The sequence below is a fragment of the Heptranchias perlo genome, chromosome 2 (assembly GCF_035084215.1).
Source record: "Heptranchias perlo isolate sHepPer1 chromosome 2, sHepPer1.hap1, whole genome shotgun sequence".
Lineage (NCBI taxonomy): Eukaryota > Metazoa > Chordata > Chondrichthyes > Hexanchiformes > Hexanchidae > Heptranchias > Heptranchias perlo.
In genome coordinates this window covers 44583484-44600436 of record NC_090326.1, presented here as the reverse complement: position 1 = coordinate 44600436, position 16953 = coordinate 44583484, and the positions used below count along the sequence as shown (strand labels likewise).

At 46.1% G+C, this 16953-nt stretch overlaps 1 protein-coding gene across 2 annotated transcripts in view; it reads right to left on the bottom strand.

Annotated features, from left to right (window-relative positions):
* Positions 1-16953, bottom strand: part of ulk4 (unc-51 like kinase 4) — a 548729-nt gene that overhangs the window by 256848 nt on the left and 274928 nt on the right. For both annotated transcript variants that reach the window (XM_068001818.1, XM_068001817.1), the window contains exons 28-29: positions 3306-3357; positions 3042-3186 (exon numbers count right to left, since the gene is read on the bottom strand). In XM_068001818.1, the coding sequence (XP_067857919.1) occupies positions 3042-3186; positions 3306-3357 (197 nt within the window). The remainder of the gene's footprint in view (positions 1-3041; positions 3187-3305; positions 3358-16953) is intronic.

Here is a 16953-nt window from a genome sequence, read left to right as displayed (position 1 = left end):
TTAAAGTGCTTTACAGCCAATAGATTACTTTTGAAGTGCCAACATTATTCTGTAGGCAAACAAGGCTGCCAATATATGCACAGCAAAGTCTCAAAAACAGCGAATGAATGAATATCTGGACAATCTGTTTATGCTGGTGTTGGCTGAGGAAAGAATATTGGCAAGGACGCCAGGAACACTCCCTGCTCCTCGTCATATAGTGCCAAGGGATCTTTCACGTCCACCTGAGCTGGTAGATGGGGCCGCAGGTTAATGTCTCATCTGAAACTATGTAGCCCTCTCTCAGTACTGCACTAAAGTGACAGCCTAGATTATGTGCTCAATTCTGCAGTGGGTTTTAAACACTCAACCTTCTGACTCAGAGGCAAGAGTGGCACCATCAGAACCACGCTTATTCAGACTCTATCAGAAGTTTGGTTTGAGGGGCATAGTTCTGACCTATGATGTGGCCGGGTCAGGTTGGGTCCACAATGCTTCCTCATGCAGCGATTTCCCAGCCTGTTTGGAATTTAAAGGGGTCGAACAACCCACTGACTAGTTAAAAATTGCACCTCCCACTTTTTTCAATCCAACTTTTCCAGAGGGTTGTTTTTCAAATTGGAGGCCTCTGACCAGCGGTGTGCCTCAGGGATCGGTGCTGGGTCCGCTGTTATTTGTTATTTATATTAATGATTTGGATGAGAATTTAGGAGGCATGGTTAGTAAGTTTGCAGATGACACCAAGATTGGTGGCATTGTGGACAGTGAAGAAGGTTATCTAGGATTGCAACGGGATCTTGATAAATTGGGCCAGTGGGCTGATGAATGGCAGATGGAGTTTAATTTAGATAAATGTGAGGTGATGCATTTTGGTAGATCGAATCGGGCCAGGACCTACTCCGTTAATGGTAGGGCGTTGGGGAGAGTTATAGAACAAAGAGATCTAGGAGTACAGCTCCTTGAAAGTGGAGTCACAGGTGGAAAGGGTGGTGAAGAAGGCATTCAGCATGCTTGGTTTCATTGGTCAGAACATTAAATACAGGAGTTGGGATGTCTTGTTGAAGTTGTACAAGACATTAGTTAGGCCACACTTGGAATAGAGTCATAGAGTCATAGAGTTATACGGCACGGATAGAGGCCCTTCGGCCCATCGTGTCCGCGCCGGCCATCAAGCCCTGTCTACTCTAATCCCATATTCCAGCATTTGGTCCGTAGCCTTGTATGCTATGGCATTTCAAGTGCTCATCCAAATGCTTCTTGAATGTTGTGAGGGTTCCTGCCTCCACAACCCTTTCAGGCAGTGAGTTCCAGACTCCTACCACCCTCTGGGTGAAAAAGTTCTTTCTCAAATCCCCTCTAAACCTCCCGCCTTTTACCTTGAATCTATGTCCCCTTGTTATAGAACCCTCAACGAAGGGAAAAAGCTCCTTAGTATCCATCCTATCTGTGCCCCTCATAATTTTGTACACCTCAATCATGTCCCCCCTCAGCCTCCTCTGCTCCAAGAAAAACAAACCCAATCTTCCCAGTCTCTCTTCATAGCTGAAGCGCTCCAGCCCTGGTAACATCCTGGTGAATCTCCTCTGCACCCTCTCCAAAGCGATCACATCCTTCCTGTAGTGTGGCGACCAGAACTGCACACAGTACTCCAGCTGTGGCCTAACCAGTGTTTTATACAGCTCCATCATAACCTCCTTGCTCTTATATTCTATGCCTCGGCTAATAAAGGCAAGTATCCCATATGCCTTCTTTACCATCTTATCTACCTGTTCCGCCGCCTTCAGGGATCTGTGAACTTGCACACCAAGATCCCTCTGACCCTCTGTCTTGCCTAGGGTCCTCCCATTCATTGTGTATTCCCTTGCCTTGTTAGTCCCTCCAAAGTGCATCACCTCGCACTTTTCTGGGTTAAATTCCATTTGCCACTGTTCCGCCCATCTGACCAACCCATCTATATCGTCCTGCAGACTGAGGCTATCCTCCTCGCTATTTACCACCCTACCAATTTTTGTATCATCAGCGAACTTACTGATCATACCTTTTACATTCATATCCAAGTCATTAATGTAGACCACAAACAGCAAGGGACCCAGCACCGATCCCTGTGGTACCCCACTGGCCACAGGCTTCCAGTCACAAAAACAACCTTCGACCATCACCCTCTGCCTTCTGCCACTAAGCCAGAATACTGTGTACAGTTCTGGTCATCCTATTATAGAAAGGATATTATTAAACTAGAAAGAGTGCAGAAAAGATTTACTAGGATGCTACCGGGACTTGATGGTTTGACTTATAGGGAGAGGTTGGATAGACTGAGACTTTTCTCCCTGGAGAGTAGGAGGTTTAGGGGTGATTTTATAGAAGTTTATAAAATAATGAGGGGCATAGATAAGGTAGATAGTCAAAATCTTTTCCCAAAGGTAGGGGAGTCTATAACGAGGGGGCATAGATTTAAGGTGAGAGGGGAGAGATACAAAAGGGTCCAGAGGGGCAATTTTTTCACTCAAAGGGTGGTGAGTGTCTGGAACGAGCTGCCAGAGGCAGTAGTAGAGGCGGGTACAATTTTGTCTTTTAAAAAGCATTTGAACAGTTACATGGGCCAAGTGCAGGCAATTGGGACTAGCTTAGTGGTATAAACTGGGCGACATGGACATGTTGGGCCAAAGGGCCTGTTTCCATGTTGTAAACTTCTATGATCCTATGATTCTATTCTATGAGACACATAAGGAATTTTTCCACAATTGATGTCACTGGACCAGCATAGCAGGGAGGGAGATTCCCGTCAGGATCTCTATGCTGGCAGGAAAATAGTTCATGTGAGTTTATAATATTCTTCTATAAAAAAAGGAACATTTGAAATAAAAAGCATTGCCCTAAAACTGTTCCTCCCCCTTTGTTTTTTTAAATGAAAGTCACAGGAATTTAAAACTTCTATTACATAGATTGAATCTTTGAAGATTCTAAAATAGAGCATTCGAAGGTCAGAGTCTTTTTATTATTTCAATATACTAGCACCTAGCATGATCAGATGACCTAAATTCCAAAATAGAGCATTCACTTACTGAGGGAGCAGCGATTCCCTGATGAGGGTCAGCAATTTGCTGTTTGTAGCAAGATTCTCCCCTTTCTCTCCTAACAGGGCCTCGTGGTTTGCCACAAGTGTTGTGGTATCTGACAGCAACCGCAAGCTGAAGACCCGCCACTCCACTTAAAAGATATACACAAACATAAAAGGGTTAAACTTTTTTCTACAAAAAATAAATTGAAAGGCAGAATTCATGGAAATTTTAATCACTGCTGCGTTCCTTTTTTTTGGCAGCCCTTACCATTCTGACTAAGCACCAGGGAAACCAAGGGTGGGAGAATGCAGTCAACAATCTGGAAAGCAGAAGTAAGCAGAGATTAAAGGAAAATGTGTGGCCATTTTTGACAATTATTAACTCAAAAGTAGCATTTACTAAAATGCAGCATATTACAAAAAATTGTATTGACTTTGATACTTCTTTTTTGGCCAGTTTTCATTACCATTTGTTCTTCTTCTCCTTGAGGTTGCTGCCTCTTGCGGGGATATGATTTCACAGGCACGTGGCACCCTCACCAAGGTGGTCATTCTTAATGTGTGACCCTGTGTGTGGGGACGCATCATAACTGACACGCAGACACACTCATACTTTCTGACTGGGGCAGCTCGACAGCAATTAGTAATGGCTGATATCCCCCAATAACCACCCCCCCCCCCACCCACCCCCACTCCACAGCTAAGGGAGCCATGACCATTTGCAGGATCCTACTGGCACCCCAGCTGAGATCTGGTGGTAGATTTACAACTTGCCTCCCGGGCGTAAAACTGGGTGTTGCAGCCCGGCCACCCGTTATAGTAACCGCCCGATTTCTATTTCCATTGACTTCAATGGAACGCCAGTTTTAAACCTGGGTGTCAAGCTGAAAATCTACCCCCTGCTCATTCAGCGGAAGGACTGCAGTAGTTTTAAACAGAGGGAAGAGCTATGCTGTAAACATTCTTGATGGCAAAGTCTTATCATGCTATCTTATTTGCATTTTCTTTGATACCGTATCAATTTTCCCTCAGCAAGATTAACATCAAACTAAAATACTGGAATGGCTTAGGTTCACAGGAAGAAGACAAAGGCTTATCAACACCAAGAGCAGCTCATACAAATCACTGGAAAACATTTGCCTTACTGGTCATTGTTAGACTTTAAATAGTGGTTCAATCTGTTAAACATGCTGCAAATAAAAATAAATAATTAGGATAAACAACATTAGTATGAAACAACGTAAGTTGAAGAAACTGCACATTCAGACTGGAATTTAGGGTTTTGCCTGTATATACGTTTGCAGAAAAATAACTTTTTAGCCATTTTTTTCTAGAATATACTATTAGACTAGACACTCAGTATAAACATGACATAGCTGAGGATAAACTCCAACCTCTTCCTCCTACAGTTCTTCCCAGTAATTGTGGCTCTGTTTCTCTCTCTCTCTCTTTCTCAGTTCTCTCCCATCCATGCATAGAATCTTACAGCACAGAAGTACTGTACTACTTTTTTTTGTCTCTTCCCATCAGTCCACATTCTGCTGACTGACAGATACAGTGTTAACAAGACTCTTTGATCAGCAGTAACACTTTGAAGTTGGTGCCATTTATCAGAGAGGCCCAATCCATCCTGCAACTCTCATTAAAGAAAAGAGTACACCAGTGGGGAGAGAAGTTAGTTTAACCATATCACAGTCTGGGAACTGAGAGAAGCCAACAAGGGAGGATGGATTTGGATTCTACGGCAAAGGAAGGATTGAGCTGGATCAAAGGTAATTCCAATGTGATGGATTTGGTTAGGTTAGGTACATAAGGGAACAGTTCAAGAACTTAATGTTTAAATAATGCCTTTGGAGGCTATCTGAACCCACAAATACTGTATACCCCACTTAAGATAACGGTATTTGCTTTTTTTATTATTAACTTTTCAATGTTCTATTCCTTTGTGTAAAGCACTCTGTACAAATGAAACAAAGTCTGTTCAATGCAGGAAAAAAATACCCATTTCAAATCACGTTGAATAATGAACCACAATCCCCAGGTCATTCAATATAGTTGATTGCCTGCCTCAGTTTTATTTACTAGAAACCCAGCAGGCTGATTGGGACTTTTCTCTTCAACAACAACAACTTGCATTTATATAGCACCTTTAACGTAGTAAAATGTCTCAAGGCGCTACACAGGAGCGTTATCAGACAAAAAATTACACCGAGCTAAAGAAGGAGACATTAGGACAGGTGACCAAACGCTTAGTCAAAGAGGTAGGTTTTTGATCAGCATCTTAGAGGAGGATAGACAGGCGGTGAGGCAAAGAGGTTTGGGGAGGGAATTCCAGAGCTTAGGACCTAGATGGCTGAAGGTATACCCGCCAATGGTGGGGCAGAAGAAGTGGAGGATGCACAAGAGGGCAGAGTTGGAGGAATGCAGAGTTCTCAGAGGGTTGTAGGGCTAGAGGAGGTTACAAAGATAGGGAAGGGTGAGGCCACGGAGGGATTTGGAACATGAGGATGAGAATTTTAAATTTGAGGCGTTGGTGGACCTGAGACCCAATGTAGGTCAGCTAGCACAGGGGTGATGGGTGAACGGGGGTTGATGCAAGTTAGGAGACAGGCAGCAGAGTTTTGGATGAGTTCAAGTTTATGGAGGGTCCAGGAGAGAATTGAAATAATTGAGTCTTAATTAAGCCAAATCAAATTATATTTGTGATTTGTCAAAAGCATTTTGAGAAATCTTGAAATTATAAGCTATTTTAAAATTGTTTGTCTTAAAGGTATTGTCAGATTAAAAAAGAGTTGAGATCTCTATTTGTTCCTCCATGTGGCTGCTAACCTTCATACCTGTTTTAGCGCTGGAGTGGAGTTCAAGCTGAGGGTTTTCCCATGATTACCCATCATCAACAATACTACTCCATAATTTGTCAACACAATATGTGCCACCTCCCCTTGCTGCTCAATTAGTAAAATTAACGTGAAGCAGAGCAATACAATCCAGGAAGGTTCAGTGTTTGATTTCTGACTCGTAATATAGTAGGGGCATGAAAATTTGCTTCAGCAACCCATGAAGGAAATCTTGCCAGGGTTCCTGCTCCTAATTGCTGTCCAATGATCTCTGCTGGAAAGTGCACTTGTGTGGATGTTGGATGAGGATGGGATCAGGCTTGACTGTGGATTCCTCCTGCCTCTCCCCTCGTCCCCAAATTGAACGGGCTGGCAACACTCATTGTCTAGGTTCACACAGGAAGAATAGCCACTTGGATGAGAAAAAACTCGGCTCCTGTCACCAGTGGAACCATAGCCTATTACAAGTCAATGTCCTCAGGAAAGCAGGGGAAAAAAATGGCACAAAGAAGGGCGTATGCAGGAATCAAGTTGAAATAATTTCAAGTTCTTCCACCTGTTGCCAGACAAATTTCACTGATTTCTAGCAATTTGTTTTTAAATTGTTCTGGTTGAGTTTTAAAATCCCTCAACTGCACTTGAATTTGCAGCCTTGTACTGTCATTTTGCAATTTCTGGATTTTTAAAAAGTGTATAAAATTCAACAATTGCAGAAGTAACACGATGAATAGCTGTATACAGAAATTCTATCATTCAACATCTGAATATTTCTTGTTTGATGAGGAGGAAGGTAGAGTTATTGGGATTGGCCTGCTTTGTCCAGTAACTTCGATTAAATTAATTTGTGGAACTTGGCATCTCTGTCCTCCCTCAAGGTGAGATAACAATACCTTCATACACTCTACGGAGCAGCAAGATAGAGAACAGAACAAACTTGTGACAGCCAAGGCAGAGGTATGAATGTCTGGGATTTAAATATGTAATCTTTGGACTGTGACACTTGTGCACTTATTGCCACAATAAGATATTGCTGCAGATATTTAAACGTTATTTGGAACAATCCAATATTACACACAGCAACCATCAATGTCACATGCGTCAGCATTTTTCAGGCCCAGTATCCTTGTCAACATTTACTGACAAACATCAGCATAGACTGAGCTCCTTTTCCTTCAGACACTCCTACCCAACTTATGCTGCTTTTGGAAGTGATTCTGGCTGCTACCATGTTACGTGGGAATTCTTGTGGAAACAGGAATTCACAGCTAAAGTACATAATGGCTAGAATCACTTGCATTAGCTGTAGGACTCCATTGGAGAAGCAAGTGCATGGCAATGAAGGGGAGAGGAAAGGGAAAATGAATGGCAATGAATGGGACTGGGAAGGGGAAATAGATGGCAATGAAGGGCAAAGAGAAAAGAGAAAAGAGAAAATGAATGGCCGGGAAAGGGGAAATGAGTAACATTGAAAGGGAGCAGGAAAGGGGAAATGACAATGGGAGAGAAGGAGGGAGAAGCTGGGAGTGAAGCTTTGGGTGGAGAAGGAAGGACAGTGCCAGCATTAACTGAAGGAGTGAAAGAGTGCAAGCTTGATTAAAGGGGTGGAGAGTGCAAATTTTAATAGGGGGATGGAAAAATAGTGGCAGCTTGAAGTGGAGGGTTAAAGAAAAGTACCAGCTTGAATTGGATTGGAAGGGACGAAGATTACTGGGTTGAATGAGGTGGGACAGGGAGAAGAGTGTCAGCTTGAACAGGGAGCGGAGGAAGGAATATCGGGTTGAATTGAAGGAGAAACAGACTGCCAGTGTGAGCTGGGAGGGTTTGCAGAAAAGAGTATCTTTGTGAAAGGGAGGTGAATGGATGGGGGACAGTGGGGGTTAAGTTGGTTAAATGCCGAAAACGGGCGCTGAGAACATGGTGCACGATTAACCCACGCACATGCATGCAGCACAGGTCGCTGAGATGCAGGCAGCACGTGAGATTCGTGCTGCTTGGTGATCTCCATGGTTTCTGCATACAGCCAGCATTACCTGCGCTTCTGAGTGGCTGCACGCACCAGCAGGGGGCCCGATATGGGGCGTGGCCAGTACTACTTAAAGGCAGCCTGCACCTCTTAAAGGGGAGGTGCACTGTGGCTGCAGGAAGTGCATTGGCAATTAAATCTGTGCTGGAAGATATGTAGTAATAGCTGGGCCTGCAAGAGACCGTGCACCAAGGCTCTCAGACGATGCACTAGAGGCCTTGATGCAAGGGGTGGCCGCACGGTCGGCCATCCTGTATCCGCAGGGCGGCAGGAGGTCCTCTAGACACATGCTGCAGAGACAGTGGCGCGAGAAGTAAATGCTAGGAGCATTGCACCACACACATGCATGCAGTGCAGGAAGAAGTTCAATGATTTGACACGAGTGGTCAAGGTGAGTGAATTCAACTCTCAAGTGGCATATCCTACCAACTGCACCACTAGCCGCATACACTGCTCCACACACGACACTCCCCGTCACTCACCTTCCAACAAACGCTTTCCATCCATACACAACGCTGCACATCGGATGCTGCATCTCACTCATAGGTCATACACACCAGCAGCTAATCAACCATGACAGCCACATCACCCGAACATCATGCAGGACACTCGCTGACACATTTCCCTCTTTCCTGCAGAAGAACGTGTCACATAACAGCAGGCAGCAAGAAGGACCTGGGGGAGGACAAGTACGCCTACACTTCCTCACCCCCATGGAGGAGACAGTGCTGGCAATAATTGGGCAGGCCGTCGCTGCAGCTGTGGCCACTTGCAGTATTGGAGGTATCGATGATGAGGGTCTCTGCATAATCCTCCATCTTGCTTCCCACTTCTCCCTCATCCCACAATCTTTTCTGACTCACGTGCTGCAGATGGTGTAAGCATGCATGTGTTACTTTTTCCACTCCCCCCACCACAACTCAACCCGCGTCCCTTTGTCATTGCAGATACCCATGAACTGGGGCCAGCACCATCCAAGGAGGAGGAGGAAGACAGTGATGATGAAGCCACATTGTCACTTGATCTTACATTTGCAGCCACCAGCTCAGATAATGATATTAAGTGTAGTGTAGAGGCTAGGATAGAGGAGGGATCTGCACATGGTGAGACCCCAAGCACTGTGCGCAGGAGCCGGAGCGGGGGAAATGAATACCGCAGGTGCCAACTCACCGGAGGGTGAGGTCACTCACTAGTTCTGCTGCAGAGGAGTCAGATGATGGCTTTGATGGGCCAGGCTACAGAAGATGGCTGATGGGCGTACACAACCAAATACTTGGTGCACTGGAAAGTCTGCTAGAACGCCTGCGCGCAATGTCAAGGAGCATGGATGAGTCCAGCTCCAACTTGGCACAGGGCTTTGCGCAGAGCTTGGAGCCCGTCCTTTCCCACATGGAGCGGGTGGTCACCTCCATCAGCATACCTGTGGAACCCACCATGATGCAGCGTCTGATGACCAATGTCACAGCTTCCACTGCAGCACAGACATCCACCATCCAAGCTCAGACTGCTGCCTTGGCAGCTCAGGCTGCTGCGTTACAGGCTCAGGCTGCTGCTATCGTGGCTACGGGTTCCAATGTGGAACCGGGCTCCCAGGGCATCACAGCACTCCGAAGATCTGTTCTCCAGCAGGTCACCAGGATTGCTGAGGCATCGCCCCTTGTGAATGGCAGTGGGCCATGGAAGACGAACCTGCTCTCATCTCCCCATTCCTGCTCCCACCTCTGCCAGTGCCCTTGCTGTTGCCTGTCAGCCAGCCAGGCCAGGCTGCTGCAGCCTAGGCCGAGATGGTGCAGCCTGAAGCCGGTGCCTCTCGGCCCAGAGCTGCTTGAGGTCGTCCTCCACGGCCATCTGCACACTCCTCTATTGAAGGTCAGCAGCCTCCCACCACCCATGTTCCAGCCACTGGGGATGCACCTCGTAGGAGCACTAGGAAAGGAAAAGGCACTAAGGGAATGCACAAGGCCGAACAGTGTAATGTTGGTTACATCATTTCATGTGTTAATTTATAAATTTGTATTTGAACTTGCAGCTGTTGGTGGTTTTTATTTATGCAATGAGCTGCGGGAGGAAGCAAAGTGTAATCATAAGGAGGACGATTTGTTGGTCATGTGAGAGAGGAAAGCTAAGGAGCGTAGTAGGACTGATGGTGAATGGGGAGGTGTCGTTGAGGTTACTGATATCACTCATTAATATGGAGAGCAAGCAGAGCCCTGTGAACCTTGTTGCCTCCTTGCCTCTTCCACCACTTCCTCCACTTATTCTTCTGCCTCTTCCGCTTGCTTAGTGTCTCGATGAATAGGCAGTGGCAAGGGCTATTCCCTCATAAGGACGAGGTTATGCAGCATGCAGCATACAATGATGAATCTTGACACCTGATCAGCTGAGTCCTGCAGGGCTTCTCCAGAACAGTCCAGGCAGCGGAAGCGATGCTTTAGGATGCCTATGGTGTGCTTGATGATATTCTGTGTGGCCGCATGGTTCTCACTGTAGGCCTGCTCTGCACGTGTGCATGCGTTCCTGACCGGAGTCATGAACCACTTCATGAGGGGATAGCCCTTGTTGCCCAGTAGTAAGCCAACTTGCTCTGCTGGTTGAAAGATAGGTGGCAGGTTCAACTGCCGCATAATGAAGGTGTCATGGCTGCTGCCAGGGTAGAGGGCATTGACCTGCATGATGCGCTGCCTGTGGTCACACCCCAGCTGCACATTGAGTGGAATCTCTTTCTGTTCATGAATATGGCCAAGTTGACATGTAGAGTATGCACGGCAAAATGTGTGCAGTCAATGGCACCCTGCATCATGGGGAAGTTCGCAATGTGAGCAAACCCTCGTGCTCGCTCATGCTGCTTCTCTGTGTCAAGATGGAACGTGATGAATCTGTCACGCAGCTTATACAGTGTCTCAGTGGCCTCCCTTATGCAGCAATGCACTGCAAACAGCGAGACGTTGTACATATCGCTAGCTGCAGCCTGAAAGGATCCAGAGCTGTAAAAGTTCAGCGCCACAGTAACCTTCACAGCCACAGGCAATGCTGCCCTTGCCCTGCTCTGAGGCTGCAGTTGACAAATCTCCATCACGACCTCTTTAGTGAACCGCAGCTGTCGGATGCACTGATCTTCAATCAGGTTGAGGTAAAAGAATTGGTCCCTGAAGGCGCTCATTGGATATGGCCTCCTGCTGAGTGCACTGTGCCTCCTCCTCCTCCTCCCTCTTCTCGCAGTTTGACCTGCTATGCGTGGCCTCTCTGCATGCTCCCAGTCATGTTCAATGCCCAGCGGGAGCCCTAGCAAGCCACCCGTGGTTGGCAGCAACCTTGTTCAGCGCACTTTTTAAATGCCACCAACAGTAATGCACGACCAGCCTGACCACTCTCTATATAATATTGCAACTTTCTCCAAGTATAAGCTTCAACAAAGATGTACAATTGTACCAGCAGCCAGAATAAATAATCCAGCAACTAAGCTGTGACTCCTGCATGATCCCTTTAAATAGCGCTGATGGGGAGTCCTCCAGGCCGTCTAAGACCTGATCAGCTGTGCGAGGTTAAGATAATGCGTTGGCTGGAGCGTTGAGTTCCAAAATCGCATCTGTCCCTTTAAATCAGCGTTGCACTCTGATCTACCGCGTATTCTCCCTACTTTACATGGTGTCGGCGTTCGTTATCTGCACGTGCGCAAACGTCTTTACCAATATGGCGTCTTTCGCACGTCATGCTAGAAGTGTGCACGTGCATTCCGGACGCCATTTTCGGAGTTTAGGAGGCTGTGTAACACCTACAAAACGGGCACTGCGCGGCCCAATTTAGCCCCCAGTGTCTCTGAACTAGGCTTGGAGGGGTAGAATGCCTCGATGAGCTGGGGTGGGGATTGGATGTGGGTGAGTAACTACTGAAGTAACTTTTGGGGAAGTAATGGTATGGTTGAAAATTCAAATGTGGCTTTGTTTTTTTAAGATTAAAAATTGATCAGTCATTAATTGTGAAGCGTTAAAGTGCTCAAAATTAACGAGAATGCAATCATTTTTAATATAAAATTCAACATTTTCCAAGGCAGCATGCTCCAGATCCCTTAGAAATATGTCACGAATTTTGTGTCTTCAGGTTTTCTTTACCTCCAATACAAGCAAAGGAATGTTGGGTCATCTACAGCTTAAGTAAAAAACCTATTGCAACTATGTTTTCACATCATAGGCTTATTAACAGAGCTATTGTTGAGTTCTGAGCCTTATAGAACCTTTGCAAGCGTTTCTGAAGCAGTTGGCCACCTTTTGCTAGTTTTCTAGATCAGCATGTATGCGAATAACCGACAACAATAATTTTGTTTGAAAGATTATACAGGGCAACAAAAGGTGTAAGTACTTTTTTTTTATTCGTTCACGAGATGTGGGCGTCGCTGGCAAGGCCGGCATTTATTGCCCATCCCTAATTGCCCTCGAGAAGGTGGTGGTGAGCCGCCTTCTTGAACCGCTGCAGTCCGTGTGGTGACGGTTCTCCCACACTGCTGTTAGGAAGGGAGTTCCAGGATTTTGACCCAGCGACAATGAAGGAACGGCGATATATTTTCAAGTCGCGATGGTGTGTGACTTGGAGGGGAACCTGCAGGTGGTGTTGTTCCCATGCGCCTGCAGCTCTTGTCCTTCTAGGTGATAGAGGTCGCGGGTTTGGGAGGTGCTGTCGAAGAAGCCTTGGCGAGTTGCTGCAGTGCATCCTGTGGATGGCGCACACTGCAGCCACAGTGCGCCAGTGGTGAAGGGAGTGAATGTTTAGGGTGGTGGATGGGGTGCCAATCAAGCGGGCTGCTTTATCTTGGATGGTGTCGAGCTTCTTGAGTGTTGTTGGAGCTGCACTCATCCAGGCAAGTGGAGAGTATTCCATCACACTCCTGACTTGTGCCTTGTAGATGGTGGAAAGGCTTTGGGGAGTCAGGAGGTGAGTCACTCGCCGCAGAATACCCAGCCTCTGACCTGCTCTCGTAGCCACAGTATTTATATGGCTGGTCCAGTTAAGTTTCTGGTCAATGGTGACCCCCAGGATGTTGATGGTGGGGGATTCGGCGATGGTAATGCCGTTGAATGTCAAGGGGAGGTGGTTAGACTCTCTCTTGTTGGAGATGGTCATTGCCTGGCACGAATGTTACTTGCCACTTATCAGCCCAAGCCTGGATGTTGTCCAGGTCTTGTTGCACGCGGCCTCAGACTGCTTCATTATTTGAGGGGTTGCGAATGGAACTGAACACTGTGCAGTCATCAGCGAACATCCCCATTTCTGACCTTATGATGGAGGGAAGCTCATTGATGAAGTAGCTGAAGATGGTTGGGCCTAGGACACTGCCCTGAGGAACTCCTGCAGCAATGCCCTGGGGCTGAGATGATTGGCCTCCAACAACCACTACCATCTTCCTTTGTGCTAGGTATGACTCCAGCCACTGGAGAGTTTTCCCCCTGATTCCCATTGACTTCAATTTTACTAGGGCTCCTTGGTGCCACACTCGGTCAAATGCTGCCTTGATGTCAAGGGCAGTCACTCTCACCTCACCTCTGGAATTCAGCTCTTTTGTCCATGTTTGGACCAAGGCTGTAATGAGGTCTGGAGCCGAGTGGTCCTGGCGGAACCCAAACTGAGCATCGGTGAGCAGGTTATTGGTGAGTAAGTGCCCCTTGATAGCACTGTCGACGACACCTTCTATCACTTTGCTGATGATTGAGAGTAGACTGATGGGGCGGTAATTGGCCGGATTGGATTTGTCCTGCTTTTTGTGGACAGGACATACCTGGGCAATTTTCCACATTGTCGGGTAGATGCCAGTGTTGTAGCTGTACTGGAACAGCTTGGCTAGAGGCGCAGCTAGTTCTGGAGCACAAGCCTTCAGCACTACAGCTGGGATGTTGTCGGGGCCCATAGCCTTTGCTGTATCCAGTGCACTCAGCCGTTTCTTGATATCAAGTGGAGTGAATCGAATTGGCCGAAGACTGGCTTCTGTGATGGTGGGGATATCGGGAGGAGGCTGAGATGGATCATCCACTCGGCACTTCTGGCTGAAGATGGTTGAAGAACCTCCAAAGCAGGGCACTATTGTTTTGTGCGACTGCATTGAGAAAGATAACGGGGGAGAAATTCAACATCATTGTGCCTGTTTTACGGTCATAAAGCAGGGCCAACAACGATGAATCTAGAAGTGCAGCGTCCCGTGCCCAATCTGCATGAGTTCGGGCCAGTGCTAAATTCGTTATGGCCTTTTTTTTTTTTAGGTGGCCCTGGTGACCGCCTGAAATGAGCACAGGCCTCATTTCTATATTGAAATGAGGGTCCAATGCCTGTTTCAGGCCCCGCTTGTTAAATTCCTTAAGACTAGTCGGAAGTTGCCTCCCCAAACAACCCCTCCCTCCCTGGACTTACCTATGGACTGCTGCCAGTGAGGCTGCCGGCCCAAATTGGAGCGCAGCAAAGCAGCGAGTTGCCTCTGGTGCTCACCATTCTGAAAATGAGGTCTGAGGCCCATTTACTGTCAAGCCTCAGGCCTCCCAGTTTGGCCGCGCAATAAAAGCATGCCATCAGTTACGCACCTGAAAGTGGGCCATAACGAAATTCAACCCCAACATATTAATTATGAGTACATGAACTCCTTTTATATTAAAGATAGTAATGATTATAGACACAGACTAAAGGGTATATTTTAACTATTGGGCAGCTGTCTGACAAAGCGCATCAACTGGCTGCCCGATAGTGCCAGCGGGAAGCCTGGTCCATTTTGAGGGCCAGGCATCATTGCCATACGGCTGGTAGGCTACGGGTGGCAGATTGGCACCCCACTGCCACTCCAGGCTGGCGCACCATCAGGTGGCCCGGAGGCTGACCCTGCCAGCATCAAGATAGGTCCCGGGGTGGGGGGGACTGTTCGCGGAAGAGGCAGAATGACCCACATTATTTTTGTGGAGCCCAGGGAAGCACTCCTGTTCCTCCTCCTCCTCCTGGCCCCACAAAAATAAGCAATATTGACTCCCCTTCGGCTGTATCCCAAAATGGCAATCGGGATGCTCTATGCGTGTCACAGGACCGTGATTTGCACAGTAAAAGGACTCACCGGTTGAATCAGGCAAGCGCTCTGGCCGCCCAGCATTAGGCCCTTCTGAGGGTGGCATCGGCCATATTGGGAGTGACAAAACGCGGTAAGCTTTCCCCAGCATTTTAGGGGTGCCACTGCCCTGTTTCCCCCCAGCGGTGGCAGTGAAAATCTCTGTCTGAGAGAGTGAACAATAAATTATACTTTTTTTCTTGAGTGGAAATCTCCTTTCACAAATGGATTTTCACTTGAAGAAAGGAAAATGCTGGTAACACGGTTCTTACCACTGTTGTTTATTCAAATTTCACATTTCTTCTCTGCCTTGTGCTTTGTTTCTAGTTCTAAACAAGATGTGTAAGTGTAAGCAGAGACAGTGCTCAAACACCAGTGGCATAGCCTGTTATAACAACATTGATGATTCTTAACACATAAAATGCACTCCAAACAACTCAGCATTAGAGATGGCTGCTGGAAGCACTGTGGTCAGAAGGACATCCTCCACCATATAATCTGATCAGGCCCCTGCATTCAGCCACCCAGGAGAGCAGTCCAGGAGACCACAAGGACCATGGCCAGGCTTGCAATCCCAGAGGATTGCTCTCCTCCGAGGCTGTGCCTGTCCACAGAAGAGCAAGGGCCCCTGCAATAAACAGGCTAGCGTAACTATCGCTACAAGCCACAGTAAGGTGCATTCCCCCCTGCAGTAAAGTGTGGTCCTCCCAACAACAAACGTGTAGCTGAAGCACATGTGAGATAGAGCCCAATCAGAGCTATATCTGGTACAAAGTACCAATTGATTCAATACAAATTCAAATATTTCAAATTTCAAATACAATAAATGGTTTAACTCTGGGGGTAAAATAATTATCATCCGACAATCTAGGTTAAGGAAATATAAGGTGAGGGAGTAAAATTGTAAAACTTTTTTTAAATAGATTTTCAAAAAGGAAAAAAAAATCATTGTCATAGCACATTATGTAGCATCAAAATTGCGCTATATTCCTCAGAGGACTTAAACATGTTCAATTTTCTGGAGTTTCAGTAGTAATAATTAGAAGAGAATGCACTGCATCTTTTGTAAACACAAGCTTTAGCTAAAAGCCAGAGGTACTTTGGCTGGAAAAAAGTTGTGAGAACACAAACTTCATTATCGTGTAAATTACCATAAATAATTTCACTTGTCTCATGATTCTTATGCAAAACCAGTATATTTTGATTATGTTCCAGTGGCTGCCTTTGCTCCAGCATGAGGGGAATTCTCAGGAGGTCAAAGGGTTGCTTTGAGAGATCATTATTTTGGCAGCAAGCCAAAAGCCATGCATCATCTAACCAACTGGGAGACGACCTAAATGAACACCCTTGGGCTAGATGTTTTAATTGAGTACATATTATTATGTATAAATGTTAATTTACTGGCATGCATCCTTTGAAACAGTTTTTATTCTATTTTTAAAATGCGCTTGACTACGTAACATTTAAATGAATACACTGAGCACAGTTTTGTGCATGTTAATAAGACCTTGGAATCCAGATTACAAAATATTTTAAAATGTATCAATTAAAAACCTGCCTACAGTTAATTTATATTGGTTATCTTTAACTACACTCTTGGACCTCAAAGATGGTTAAGTATCTGGCATTTCAACGCCAAATCCTGCTTTCAATGCCAAATCCTGCTTTTCCTTTAGCCCTTGCGTGCGATGACATGTGATAGTGGTTTTTTGTTATTCCTTTGCTGAATTCTACAGTTTCCTCATTTTAAGAGATGCCAAAATTCGCGACTGTACTCAAAGAATAAATAAATAAGTAGTATTATTTGCACTTCTAACATCATCATACGAGAGCTTCAGAATGGCCTCTTCAGATCAAATGTTTGGAGATGTGATTCGTTTTGGATTTTGTCAATACAATAAATATCATACATGATTGTGCTCTAAGATGATGTGTAATGGAGTGGTAGTTTAAGGATTTGTCCCTCTGATTCCTCACACGAGTTCAT